Consider the following 14,557-nt stretch of genomic DNA (forward strand, 5'->3'; position numbering starts at 1 on the left):
CTGAAAACAACAACTGAGGATAAAAAGATTTTTTCTGGATTTTTAACATCTCCAATTCCTCATTTATTACCATGAATAACTCAAATACATATGTATCTTTTATGGTAGAAACTGGGTTAAAGGTATCTCAACAGGCCTTTGAATAAAAGGAATGCAAACAAAGGCCACTGTACAAATAGAAAATTCAATTGATTCTAAGGCTTTACTTACTAGATTGCATTTTTCTTCTCCAATTCTGGTATTTATTCAGTGTAGAGGAGTGGAAACTGTTGGCTCTTTGCAATGCTTCAGAGAAATCGGAAAGAGACATTGTTAACAAGCTAAGCAAATAGAAGGTGTTATTACAAAACTAGACTTTGTATAAAACTAGTTTAAACATAGTAAAAGAGCCATAATGCCTTTACAAAAGACTGCAATTGTTTTATTTTGAAAGAAGCAGAGGACATGTTCCCCCTCTTCTCTGAAGCCCTGCTGTTTCTGCCCTCCAAATTACCTCCACCCTTCTTGTGCTTCCTGCTGCTGTTTTGGTGAAGTAAAATCCTACCGGAGGCACAGACCTAGCTGAAAATTAAACTGAGGGGCAGTTACTGTCTGACCTTTTCCTCCTCCTCTCCCATGAGGACTGACTTATTTTACTGCAGGGGTGGGGAACCCAAGACCTGGGGACAGATGTGGCCCCTGCCTTGCCTGGCCCTGGCCCCTGAGACTCAGGGCTCTTCCCCAGCATTGGGGAGCCCATATTGGTGCTCCTGGCCCCCCACCATCTCCCCACAGGACCACACAAGCTGTACTAGTCTGGGTCCCCCAAGCTCTGGTGTGCAAGGGGAATGTGGGGGTGTCTTTGTGCTTTCATCAGGGGCCATGTCAGGAAAATAAAAAAAAAACCCTCACTTTCTCACTTGTGTGAGCCCAGCTCCCACCCTCTGATTTTTCTGCAGGTCAGTGGCTCTCAATCCAAAAAAGTTTCCACATCCCTGTTCTATGGACTCATGCAGTATGTCAAATGTGGCTCTATCACAGTGTGCTAATGCTGTACCACTGAGAAAATAATTCTAACTATTATAAGGTAAATGGCAGTTGCTATATGACTCCCTCCCCATCCTGGTAAATTCATCAGGTATGATTAACAATCAGTTGCTCTGAGCAGCTGGAGTGAACGCAGCTGCTTTTAAAAAAATGCAGATTTTGCCAATAGAGGGCAATACTCACCAGCAAATGTTAATCACAAAGCTGAGCCTTAAAATTATTTTATTTGCATTCTCCCTCACATGTTATAGTTCACTTTTCCAAAATTGTTTACATCACAAAAGCCCATTTGTATTGCATAGGTCAGGTCTAGTGTGTCACTGTTCTTACGCTCATAAGCTTGTATATGAAACACCCAACACCCAGGCTGCATCTATACTGCACCCTTCTTTCGCAAAAGCTTATGCAAATGAAGCGCAGAGTAGAATATCTCTCTGTTTCATTTGCATAATTAATTAGAGGCTGTTTTTGTGCAAGAGGCTTTTGCGCGAAAAGGAGCTGTGTAGACGGCTCCTTTTCACACAAAACTCCCCTCTTGTGCAAGAGCTGTTCTTCCTGAAAAATGAGGAAGAACGGCTCTTGCACAAGAGGTTTTTTTGTGCAAAAAGGAGCCGTCTACACAGCTCTTTTTTGTGCAAAAGCCTCTTGCACAAAAACGGCCGCTAAATAATTATGCAAATGAAGCACCACAATATTCTACTCCGCGCTTCATTTGCATAAGCTTTTGTGGAAGAAGAGTGCAGTATAGACGTAGCCCCGGAGTCCAAACAATGCTTATTTTTAAAAGACATTTCACCTTTGAATAGTGACACACAAAATGCAGTAAAACCCTGGCCATACCACTTTCTTCTGTCAAGGCCCACAAAGGGTTCTCCAAGGCCTCAGAATGTTATGATGAAAACACACAATGCAATACAGCTTCTTCAGAGACATTTTAAAAGAGCTATTCAACAAATTCCAGTTCTGAATTCCTCCTCTGAACTCCAGACAGAGCCACCTATCTCGAGCTATACAACTCTGAATCACCTCCACTCTGGTTACAACTTTTCCCTCATTGTATTATTAATGGAGGAAAAACATTTGGTAAGTCACAAATCTAGCAATAAATTAAATTAAGCAGCCTCAGAGCTCCCTGAGAGGACTCTGATTCAGCCCTGCTATGCCTAGGCCACGCAGCTTGTATTGTATGGGCCTCTAACAGTATCCCAACCTCATGTCTCAAGGAAAGATTTTATCTCCATTTGAGCTAAGTATGGGGACAGAACTGCTTTACCTTGATACCAAGGCATTGTTGTCTGTTTCAGTAGCATCCTCTAGAGTAGATAATGTCACTGCTTTTTAATATTGCCAACCCTTCAAGATTGTCCTGAAGTCTCCAGATATTAAAAGATAATTATTTAATTAAAGAGGTCACATGTGATGAAACGTCAAGGACACAAACCAAAACTGGCTACCCTAATTGTGCCAACTCTCATGACACTATCCAGAAACCAAGAACAGAATTAAGAATTCTGTGATGCCCTGAACTGAACAGCTCCATTGCACGGCCTATCTTAATGCTGCTGGATCGTTGGGGTTTTGTTATTTGATTGAAACAATGTCTAAAGAGGAGTCTGTTGGATCCTGTTGCAGTATCCAGAGGCAGAGATGCATCACAAGAAATCCTCCATAGAACTGAAGATTACAGGCAGTCCCCGGGTTACATACAAGATAGGGACTGTAGGTTTGTTCAGCCGCTGCTGAAACTGACCGCCAGTTCTGACTTACATACAGATTCAACTTAAGAACCCCAAGTCAGCTGCTGCTGAAACTGATCAGCGGCTGATTCCAGGAAGCCCGGGGCAGAGCAACAGCGCTGGTCAGTTTCAGCAGCGGCTGACTTGGGGACGCCTGGGGCAGAGCAGCTGGGGTGCTGCTGGGTTGCTCCAGTAGCACCGCTCCTCGGCGCTACTGGACCAACCCAGCAGCACCCCAGCTGCTCTGCCCCAGGCGTCCTGATTCAGCCGCTGCTGAAACTGACCAGCAGCAGCTGAATCAGGACCTGGGGCAGAGCAGCTGGGGTGCTGCTGGGTTGGTCCAGTAGTGCCCAGAGCGGTGCTGCGGGACCAACCGGCAGCGCCCCAGCTGCTCTGCCCCAGGGTCCACAACAAAAGCCTGGTCTGCTGGGGGGGGGCACACTAGCTGCGCCCCCCCCTCCCCCAACAGACCAGGGACACAGGGAGCAAAGCCGCAGTGGCGGGGTGCCGCGCCTCTGAGGCTTTGCTCTGGCGCGGGACCCGCCGCCGCTGCGGCTTTGCTCGCAGTGCCCCTGGTCTGCTGGGGATGGTCCCCAGCAGACCAGGGGCACCGGGAGCAGCTTTTCTCGCCCCGGAGGTCGAGGTGGCTGATCGCTGCCTGCGAGCTCCGGGGCGAGAAAGCCCCGTTCGTAAGTGCGGATCTGACGTAAGTCGGATCCGCGTAAGTCGGGGACTGCCTGTATAGACTTACTGCATCACTGATAATACCAACAAGATCCTATTTTCTTTGACAACACCCTTATATAGCAAATTTGCTAAGTAGCTGGAGCATGACTGGTTTTGACTAATTTATTTACAGCATATTTTCTTACCATCAGCAGCTTTGGACTTTTCACGGCGCTCCTCTTCTTTCATGGAACTCGGGGTCTGCGACGCATGCTTACTTAGGAGCTTTGTGTAGGATACAGGTTCAGGCAGCCAGAACTGTCCCTCACTAATTTCAGAATTGGATGAGTCACCATAAAAATCAGATTCCAACTCTGAACTAAAAACATAAATGAGAAAGTCGAACGTTTTAGAAAACATGTGCAATGGATTTAATTCTAATGTGTCCCCTTTACTGTCAGGGTTTATTGCATTAAATTAGGTACAACTGCCTCCATCCCCACAGGTGATTTGGGCGATAGGAATGTCATTTGCTGACAGTGCTATGTGCCTAAAATTGCAATAGTCTCAACAGTTTTATAATTCTGATTAAGACCATGCTGGCCATAGACCAGGGGCCTCAAACTCACAGCCCACAGGCCATCTGCAGCCTGAGGAGTACCACAAACCAGCCCGCATGTGGCTGCTGGCACGGGTCCATCCCCTTCCCCAAATCCAACCCCTGCGCCGCCCTCTTCCCTCCCCATTGCACCCCTTCCCTCAAGCCCTCCCTGTTGAGGGACAAAGCTTCAAAGATTACCAGGGGGCCTGGCACAGGGTGCCAGCAGGGGTTGCCCCCCCCCATAACCACAGTAGCAGGAGCAGAGTACAGGGGACCACCCCATCCATACGACAGCTGAGACAGCTGCCGCAGGGCCTGGGACAGCCATGCTGAATTGTCCTACAGATGGGCCAGTGCTGCACACACCAAAGGTTAACCTGTAGGGGAACACTTCAATCTTCCTGGACACACAATTGCAGATCTAAAAGTAGCCATCCTGCAGCAAAAAAACTTCAGGACCAGACTTCAAAGAGAAACTGCTGAGCTACAGTTCATCTTTAAGTTTGACACAATCAACTCTGGATTAAACAAAGACTGTGAATGGCTTGCTAACTACAAAAGCAGCTTCTGCTCTCTTGGAATTCACACCTCCAGATCAGCTGCTAGAAGTGGGCCTCATCCTCCTTGATTGGATCCACCTCGTCATCTCCAGCCTGATCCTGGCCTGCATATTTATTCCTGCCTCTGGAAATTTCCACTACATGCATCTGACGAAGTGGGTCTTTGCCCACGAAAGCTTATGCTCCTACACTTCAGTTGGTCTATAAGGTGCCACAGGACTCCTCGTCGCTTTTGCAGATTCAGACTAACACTGCTACCCCTCTCATAACTAATAGTCTAGTAGCACCTTAAAGACTAGCAAAACACGTAGATGGAATCATGAGCTTTCGTGGGCAAAACCCACTTCTTAAGGTGTGACTAGACTATTTATTGTTTTTTTTTAAAATGGTCAGGTTTGAAGTGAAAGTAAATGAGTGTGCAGCTCTCCCAAGAGCTGGCTTAGCTGCAGTAAAAGCCAGCAGGGAGCAACCTAAAGAACTAGCAGCAACCTGGGTTGCAATAGGACAGTACCTGTAAGAAATGTCAAATTACTTTCACCTCAGAGTACGTTTCTTACTCACCATTACTCCACATGAAGCCCAACTGACTTGGCTGGTAATGTAAAATACTAGGCAACAGAGTTAGGGCATCAGAATCTTACCATACAACACTAACACAAAAATAAATCTAAAACAATCACTGAAACGCCAGTACCAGCCACCTGGAAGTCTTCTTGTAAACAGCTTTTAAAACACTGACACTTTACAAAGGAACTGTGTCTTTTGGTGGGAGAGGGTGTAGCTAAATTGGGTGATCTACCAATTCTGATCCAGGAACAGGCTCAGACAATCTGAAATGAGTACTTGCACTATAGGTTGTTGAAATAAATCAAAGCTTTTCAATGGAGGAAAAAAACAATTTTCATTTTTATTTTATTTTTAAAGAACACTGTAAACAAACAACATTGCCAATTTTTCAGCCAGCTCAAAAATAATTTAATTTTGCATGGCCTGAGCACTCGAGATCATTAGCTCATGTCATTTCAGTAGGATTGTGACTGCTCCTCCATCCTCCTTGAGGAAAAGTTCTGCAATCTGAGACTCTGTCTTAGATTTTCTATAAAGAGAAAATATCAGGATGTGTATGGCAGGTTAGACTTCCTCCTACCTATTTTTTAGTCCCCAAACAGCTTCTCATAAAATACCTCATCTAGTTTGCGTGGGTATTCTTTTCCACCACTGTATAGGCTCTGGAGTGGAGCCTCATATCAGTGGTACCATAGACCCCTCAGCTCCTGAGCCATGGATAGAACGGATCTCTTGCGGTTCTTACTCTACAAGCCTGCCCCTCCTTCTGGGAGGTTTAAGGATCCCACCCTGCAAAGATGTGCATCTATCAAGGCTGCTCCCCACTCCGGCATTCCGAGTGCAGAAGTTGGGAACCCACAAGAGACCTTAAATACTTTGCCTCTATAGGCTTCTGTTTACAAAAACTCCCCAACATGTCAGATTCCCTGGCCTTGGGAAGTAGCTGCCACTACCAAGTAAACCCAAAAAAAAAAAAACTCCAAATTGTTTCTTCTTAGGCTTAGGAAGGAAGAACTTGCACTTCTTCCAGAAGGGTATCCCTAGGCTTTTTTACCACAAGAGAGCTTGAAAAAAAGAAAAACAGAAAACAAATTGCAATCTCTGATAGCTGATCTCTTAGTGTTAGGCATGCATACACAGACCTCCTGCTACCTTCCAGGACACAAGAATCAAATCATAACCTTAAAGAACATGATTTTATTAACAAAATAAAAAGATATCCCTGATAAAGCATACTTGGTTGCTACGTGTTACAGAGCAAGTAAGAAAGAACAGATTAACACACAGAGAAAAATTTTATCTCTGGGTGCAACTTAGATATAGTGACTGTGAAGCACATGGGTTTAACACAGAGAAGTTTAACCAAACAACAAAACAAAGAGAAATAACCTGATAATGACTAAATATACATTTTTCTATTTACTCACAATCCATACTGATCCGTACTTCCAGGTCTAGTCCATTTCCATGCCCAATATATCTTATAGACATGGTAGTTCTGCCTGGTTCAATTCATCAGGCTTTCACAGCTCCTAGCTTAAAACTCATGCAAAAGAAACAGCAGGCAGGTATATCTTCCCATTTAAATTTCAACAGATTCTGCCACTGGCTTTTCTGGCTCCCTGTCAGCATCCCCTAGTTACATGCGTTTAACCCTTTAGTCACTGAATGCTGGCCAGCACTTCTGCTATCCATCACAGCATCTGATTAACTCTGTTCACTATGAGTAGTCCATCTGAAACCACATACATAAGTCATTAGGATGCAGACTGATAATGTTTATACACGTGTTTTGGAAAAGTATTACTTGTTTATTGCTGTATTGGCCTGTGGATGCTAGCCCTATCACACCCAAGAGAAAGTGAGCATAGGTATCTAATCACATTTGGTGGAGTTCCCTGCTCAGATTCAAACACCCAGAGGAACTCATCTAGAACCTCCTTGTCCCTTGTCACCAGCTTGCGCTTTTTAGGGCTCTGTAGTATGAACACTACAGCTTCTGAATTTCAGTAAGCTAGAGACAAACACAACTTCTGCAAGTGATCATCCATGTTTTAGTGATGAGGAATAATGATCACAGGGACGTTGGTAATTCTGGTGGGGAGTCCAGATTTACAGCGTAACTCTAAGTTTCAGCAGATGAATTCTAACACCTGCTCCCATGCTGATAAGAGCAATGATGCTTAACTCTAATAGGGTATATCTACACTACAGCACTATTTCAAATTAACAATCTGAAATAGTTAATTCGAATTAAGCAAATTCAAAATAATGCATCTATACACAAAAACTATTTCGAAATAGCGTTTTGCTATTTTGAAATAGCACGTCCACACTGAGTGGACCCTGAACCGAAATTAAGGCTAGCCGGAACCAGTGCCGGCAGGGCATCAGGTTAGGACTTAGTGTGTGGGGCTGCTGCCTGAGGCTAACTGAGCTCCGTGCTTAAAGGGATCCTGCTCCCACCCCGGACAGGCAGTTCTCAGGGTTCCCCGCTTGCTTGTCTACCTCGATGAGGGACAGCAAAGCAGTCCTGTCTTGAAGTGCCCTGAGTGCCCGCACTTGGGACACCACAGCACTGCTGCCCTTGGACACACCGGTGTGTCTCGTGGGGTCGTTGCCATCAGCCGGCTGTACTTGCTGCAGGCTTCCATCCGGGGGGTCTATTGGAGGGCTGTCAGGATCCAGGAGGCCCTGACAGACAGCGTCCACCACGAAGAGCCCTCAGAGCCTCCCTGGTCCTCTCCACCAGGGGGCTCGTGCTCCATTCCTCCCTCACGTCCTTCCACTTACCCCTCCGTAGCCCCCCTTCCTGATGTCAAGTAAAAGACACGCATGTTCAAAAACAGAAACTGGGTTTATTGAACAAAACGGGGGGGGGGGGATGAACCTCTGGGGAGACTGGGAAAATGAGGTTGGGAGAGGGGAAGAGAGGGGGTGGAAGAGGGGAGGGGGAAACCTGGGAGGGGGGAGCTGGAAGGGGGAAGCAAGGGGAAGCGGAAGGGGAAGGGGAAGGGGAAGGGGAAGCTCAGGGTCTCACCGGACCAACCTGACTTTCATGCAAACCTGCTCTCGGGTTTGCATGTGGCCTTTGGTGGCCAGGCTGGCAGCTATCCTGCCATAGACGGCCATGTTCCTCTGTCTAGTGCACAGATCACGGAAATTGGGGGCATCCCCTCCAAACCTGAATAAGGTCCATGATCTCCACCCTGGACCAGGAAAGCGCCCACCTTCTCCAGCCCCTGTCAGGCTCCTGAGAGCTGGCAGACTGCTCCTGGGGAGCGGTGGAGGGCTGGTTGCCAGTGGCTTGCTGGCTCATGTTTTGGGGCCACTGGGTCAGGGGCCCCGGTGGCCACTGCTGGCTTTGGGCTGGCAGGCTTGGAGCTGGCACAGGCACTGTGGCCAGGGTCTACTCCTTTAATGGCTCTGGAGCTGGGGGAGAGGAGAATAAGTTGTCCTGGTTGTGCCCAGAGTGGCCACCCGGGCTCCCTGGGAAGGGCTGGAGGTCCTCTATTTCGAATTAAGTGTCTACACAGCATTTAATTTGAAATAGCTATTTCGAATTTGGTGTTACTCCTCGTAGAATGAGGTTTACCAAATTCGAAATAAGGGCTCCACTATTTCAAATTTATAGCGATTTGCCTGTGTAGATGCTATTCAAGTTAATTCGAAATAACTGCTGTTATTTCAAATTAACTTTGTAGTGTAGACATACCCATATGGAAACACTGAAGAATAACAGCCAAGGAAGTCCTCTTATAACAGGCATCAAATTTGATTTCTAGTAAACGAACAAAGCCTGAAACTATTTTTATTAAACCCTGTTTAAGTCTTTGATAATCAGGATTATTATTGGAGATTGATAAACCATTGTGATTGGGCACTGTTCCATAAGAAAAAAAAAGGGAAATGCCACTCACTTTGATGGAGGTCTTTTGTTTTAAAGGACAATCCCCCATCCCACAAAGTATTTATTTTCTTTGGCTGCAAAGACTATAAATACCATTGTATGAAGTTTGTCCTCTAATCTTCACTCATTAGGTAGTCATTCATAAAGCTACAGTTTGAACCTCTATAGTTTGGCACACTCTAGTCCAGCAACATCCAATTTTAGTTAGCTGGAATGTCCACTTATCACGGGTATGGCCAAGTTTCCCGTGGTCCTGTAAAGTTTGTTTACAGCCACCAGCCCTGGATCTGAGTGTTCTGAGCTGTTATTTAACTTGAATTTACCCATAAATGTCTTCTAAAGGAGTAGACAGTAAGCAAGGGAAGTGTTGGCTGCTAGACAAATATTGACTTTCCATGGTCCAGCAAATTCTCTAGTTCAACACTGGTCAGGTTGTGAGGGTGCTGGACAAAAGAGGTTCAACACGTAGTACTAAGCAGCAAAGCCTTTTTAACGCACGTAATATTTTATTTAGTTTGTCATTTGCACCTTCCCACTGAGAATCCCATGAACAGAATGCACTGTTAAATCACGGAATGTCATTTGTCACTTGCTATTTCATTTTGTTCCCTTTTTAGACCAGTGACGTACTTACTCACTGAAGTACCCTCTCTAGCATGTCAGACAACTGATTACAGTTTTAATGTAACACCAGGAAAGCAATATCAGCAGAGATAGTGCAAGCTATTTTGCTGACAGATGTAACACCAGCCTAGGCTGGGTTTCCTGCTGGGACTAAACCAAAGAGATCTACATTTTAAAGCACAAGTTTCTATTGCTTGAGCAAAAGGACCAGATACAAAAGATCACAGGCTGGAACAGATTCAAATACCTGTATGTGGTCCAGCCACACAGAGGACTAACAGCCACACTGTATTAGTGTATGCAGTGTTATAGCCATGTCAGTCCCAGAATAGTAGAGCACATACACAGTTGCAAAAGAGCTTGTGTCTCTCACCAACAGAAGTTGGTCCAATACAAAAAACCCACATTACATCACCCACCTTGTTCCTCACACTGTATTATTGTTGGTTCCAAACATATTACACAGTAAGCCTCCATTTTACAAAATGTTCTAGCCAATAGGTAGGAAAATATGAATCTCTCCCTCCACTCAGCTGTGTTTTCCCTTGTGACAGTAATAGATGAATCCTGAAATGAATTTTTTCCCTCTGGTCTGAAATACACATTATTGGATATTTCCAAACATGTGATACACTGCAGAGGGTTATGCAAGACATTTGTAGGACAAATTTTTCTGAGACTACATTATCTAATTTTAGCAAACTCCAAAAGATAGTTAATGGATATTTTAAAGAAATTCTAAAATGTTAATAAAGTTCCTTATTAATCAAAGATTTTTGCATTTCCAACAGATTAAGTAGGCAGAATTGGTCTCACTGAAAAATCCAGACTTAGCCTTTCTTGTATAGGTGTAAGCTGACTCTTACCAAGGAGGAAGTGTTGAGCACAGAAGCTTAAGTCTAATGTTCTCAATTTTGATGTAAGACTTGGGGTCTCTTATACAAGTATCAAAGTATGATCGGATTTATAATTCCATAAGGACAGAAAGTCCCATCATACAACCAGAAGAACTACTGAGGCGGGGAAGCCTCTCTCTGAGAGATAAGAGTCATGTCATGTGACCTTTTTGCCATGACTGTACTCCCACTGTTCTAACTCCTGTACAGTCACTTTTGGAAAACGATAGCTGAACTGGATTAGATCAGGGATCATGTGATTGAGGCCCTTGTGTGGGATGTGAATGTCTGAAAATGTCCTGTTAAGCAAGTCATATGTCTAGCCAGTGATTAACAGTCAGTTCTGAAGAAACTCCAGGCACTGTATTTTGTAGTTAAATTGTTTCTGGGAGAAACAGACCCAGCTTTGTGAGTGTGGTGGGGAGAAGGTGGTTGTAGGTTATATACCTGCTTCCATCACTGGTTACCATGACTCGAACGGCCAGAAGGTCATGTTCGGTCATTTCTTCCTCTGGGATGATTCTCACAGAAGTCCAGTTAGAGGAAAGGGCTGAGCACCTGCTCTCAAAATTGTGCTCAGGGGCATTCTTAGGCTTCTTAGGAGAGGTGGGTTCATCTGCTATCCTGAAGTAGTAGTCTGAAAAAACCAAAGGACATGAAAACATACTTGATGACATCACAGGCATCGAAGAGCGATGGATTCAGTGGAGGGAATTCAGATCCAAACTACTTGTGGGCATCTATTCATTGGCTTCTGAAAATAATTAATATTACATTGCTTAAAACACTGCATCAGTCTTCATAGCATAGCAATAAATTCTATGACCTTTTCCAGTCCCCTGGGCCTCCCAAGGGGTCACAGTCATTCCCCAGACGGGAATTAGTTTGGGACAGACAAGTGAGCATGAGTGGCATTTAGTACTGGGCTGGGGAATGAGGAGTGCCCAAACTAGAGTGTGGAAATATGGGCATAAAAGATGGTTGCTACTGATGGCTGGAGAGGTATGTATGAAAGAGGCAGTAAAAGGGTCCAACACTGGGATGGGAGCCTGGTGGGGGACTGGGAGCAGCATTACTCCCCTTGCCTGTAGCCTGGAGAAATTTGCACTGTTTCTTCCCACAACTTGTGTGGTCTCTTTAAAGTAGCTTGAAGAAAAAGGATGGATCAGGCCAAGACCTGCTAGATGTGTTCCCTTGAGCTGATGAGGGGGCCCCCACATACAGACAATGCATCTGTCTCTAGGGGAACCCAAGCCCTTTATCTGCAAGTATTTTGTATAGTTTTTGGTGAACTAGGAGTGCTGGGCAGCGCAAAAATAGGTCCAGTCTTTTCAGAGCACTATTTTTTTCTTGTAGTCCTAAGTATGGGAATGAGAAACCTCTATTGGCAATCAACTGTCAAGATCACTGGGTTCCCAATCCATACAGAAGAAACGAAGACTCAGAAATCAGTGCTCTTGCCTTTATGGGTGAGATTTTTCAGAAGCGCCTAAAAGATTTGGGTGGCCATCACCTACCCAACGCCCTTAAGAGTTGAATCAAACAGCTACAACTCAGCTTACAAAAACACAATGAAGGTTTACCAGCAACATCTAGGTACACAACCATTACCAGGATGACTGGAGATAAAGAAAACACAAACAGAAATAACTATTTTTGCTTGTCTGCCAGCCCCCCCCCAAAACTCTCTCTTGCGACATTCTACTTGCCCGCTCTGCACGAGACTCACCCATACACTAGTCTGATTCTCCTCTCAATTATACCAGCTTCCACTTAACTTAAACTTACCCCTGCTTTACTCCAGTCTGAATGAAAGGAGAATGTCTAGATGAGGAACTGTTCTCTCAGGTATGAAATAAATCCATTTTAAGTGGCATCAGTACAGCTTTCCACACACGACTGGAACTCATCCATCACCCCTACAGATTACAACTAATAGCGGTAACTCGAACAAAAATTACTTGCACTATTTGGACATGGAAGACAATTGGCCGAGAGCACAAGTACTACAGAAATATTATAATACAGCTCAAGTGTTTGCCTGTAGGGCAGTTCTGAGCAACTGTTTCATGCCTATAATGATCATCTCACATTGCAACCTTACACATCTTGTAGACTGTATACAAAGGCACTCAGAAAAGCTCTCCAGCCATGGCTGAGAATGTATACTGCAGTATCATATACGCATATTCTAATCTAACCAGTTGCCTAACCTGGCAACCTGAGTGGTGTTTGTTCTTCCATCCTGCTCCCCATTCATTACACAGAAACACAGGGTACAAACACAAACAGACTGTGGTGTCTTTATTTTCTGTTCTTCAGAAGGGTAGCCAAGTTAGTCTGCAACAGGAAAAACTTAAACAACAAATAGACTAGTAGCACCTTAAAGACTAACAAAAATCTACAACCTATCCTGGAAAACGACCCCTCACACTCAGAGTGCTGCAGGAGCATGAAGACCAGCCCGACTGGGGGACATCCTCATGCAGGCCCTAGTGCTCCTCACGCACCACATTCCCTTCCATCCTCCTATGCAAATCATGCTGCTTCTGGCAGTGGGAGACCTGTACCGACGGGTGGGACCGTATCGACATGCAGCGGTGGGACGACCAGCAGTGGCTCCATAACTTCCGCATGCAGAAGGACACTTTCCTGGAGCTCTGTGAGTGGCTCACTCCTGCCTTCAGGAGACAGGACACCTGCATAAGACCTGCCATCTCCCTCGAGAAGCACATCGCCATCACACTTTGGAAGCTTGCCACGCTGGAGAGCTACTACTCGGTGGGGAACCAGTTTCAGCATGGGAAGATGGATGGTTGGGGCTGTGCTAATGAAGGTTTGAGTCTTTTACTAGTAAGGTGGACCCCATTGTCACTGGCTTTGTTGCCATGGACTTCCCCAACTGCAGGGGGTAGCATCGACAGCACCCACATCCCCATCCTGGTCCCCAACCACTGTGCCTCCAACTATATAAATAGAAAGGGGTACTTTTCCGTTGTGCTGCAGGCCCCCATGGACCACGAGGACTGGGTCACAGGCTTTTACGTCAGGTGGTCAGGGAAGACACATGACGCATCTTCGAGCGTCTTCCACAAGATGCACGCTGGCACTTCCCACTCTTCCACCCCCTCCACCCCCGCGACCACACCATCAAGATCAGGAGCATGGACATGCCCATGTGCATCCTGGGTGATGCAGCCTACCCATTGCTCCCCTGACTGATGAAGCCCTACATGGGCAACCTGTACCCCATCAAAGAGTCCTTCAATACTAGGCTCGGCAGGTGCCTCATAGTTATGGAGACTGCCTTCAGCCGCCTCCAGGGGAGGTTCCGGAGTCTCCTCACCCACCTGGACCTCGGCAACTAGAACATCCCCCATGTGGTGGTGGCCTGCTGTGTGCTCCACAGTATCTGTGAGAGCAAGGGGGAGACTGTCCTGCCACACCTGGGGGCAGAGGCTGAGTAGCTGGCCAGGGCTTTTGAGCAGCCAGACACCAGTGCCATTTGGAAAGCCCATCAGGGGGCTATGCTCATCTGGGAGGCTCTGAGGGAGAGTTTCAGCCAAGGCCACTTGTGAGACTCTCCCACAAGCTACCCACAAGGAGCCTCTGCATTGTCCCTGTGTACCTCTTCTCCTCCACCCCTCCCTTTCCTCCTCCCCTACAGACCACCGTATTTTTGTTTGAAAAAACAACAGCAATTTTTATTTGGGGAATATACCACAGGGGAGGGTCTCAGGGATAGGGCTGGAACTGGTGGCCTGCCTCGGGTACCTCATGAGGCTTTGGCTGCCCAGGAGGTCCTACTGCCACAAGTTCACAGGCCCCAGCGGTCACTGGGGAGCTTAGGAGGAGAAGCCAGGGGAGCGGGGGTGGGTGCCAGGAGGTGGCTTGTGGACCACTCCATAACCATGATTATGCACTCCATGATAGTGATAATTGAGGAGCATGGCCTCATGCTGATGCTACAG

At 46.0% G+C, this 14,557-nt stretch overlaps 1 protein-coding gene across 11 annotated transcripts in view; it reads right to left on the reverse strand.

Moving 5' to 3' along the window:
- MICAL2 (microtubule associated monooxygenase, calponin and LIM domain containing 2) overlaps positions 1 to 14,557 on the reverse strand; it is a 241,759-nt gene that overhangs the window by 50,691 nt on the left and 176,511 nt on the right. For all 11 annotated transcript variants that reach the window (XR_012903606.2, XM_075927882.2, XM_075927881.2 and 8 more), the window contains 3 exons: positions 11,034 to 11,223; positions 3,635 to 3,807; positions 211 to 285 (listed from right to left, as the gene is read on the reverse strand). Coding sequence is in view for 10 of the 11 variants with exons in the window: in XM_075927882.2 (XP_075783997.2) it covers positions 211 to 285; positions 3,635 to 3,807; positions 11,034 to 11,223 (438 nt within the window). In the remaining variant the exon portion in view is untranslated. The remainder of the gene's footprint in view (positions 1 to 210; positions 286 to 3,634; positions 3,808 to 11,033; positions 11,224 to 14,557) is intronic.

Source organism: Pelodiscus sinensis, chromosome 5 (genome assembly GCF_052426305.1).
Source record: "Pelodiscus sinensis isolate ZL-2025 chromosome 5, ASM5242630v1, whole genome shotgun sequence".
Taxonomy (NCBI): domain Eukaryota; kingdom Metazoa; phylum Chordata; order Testudines; family Trionychidae; genus Pelodiscus; species Pelodiscus sinensis.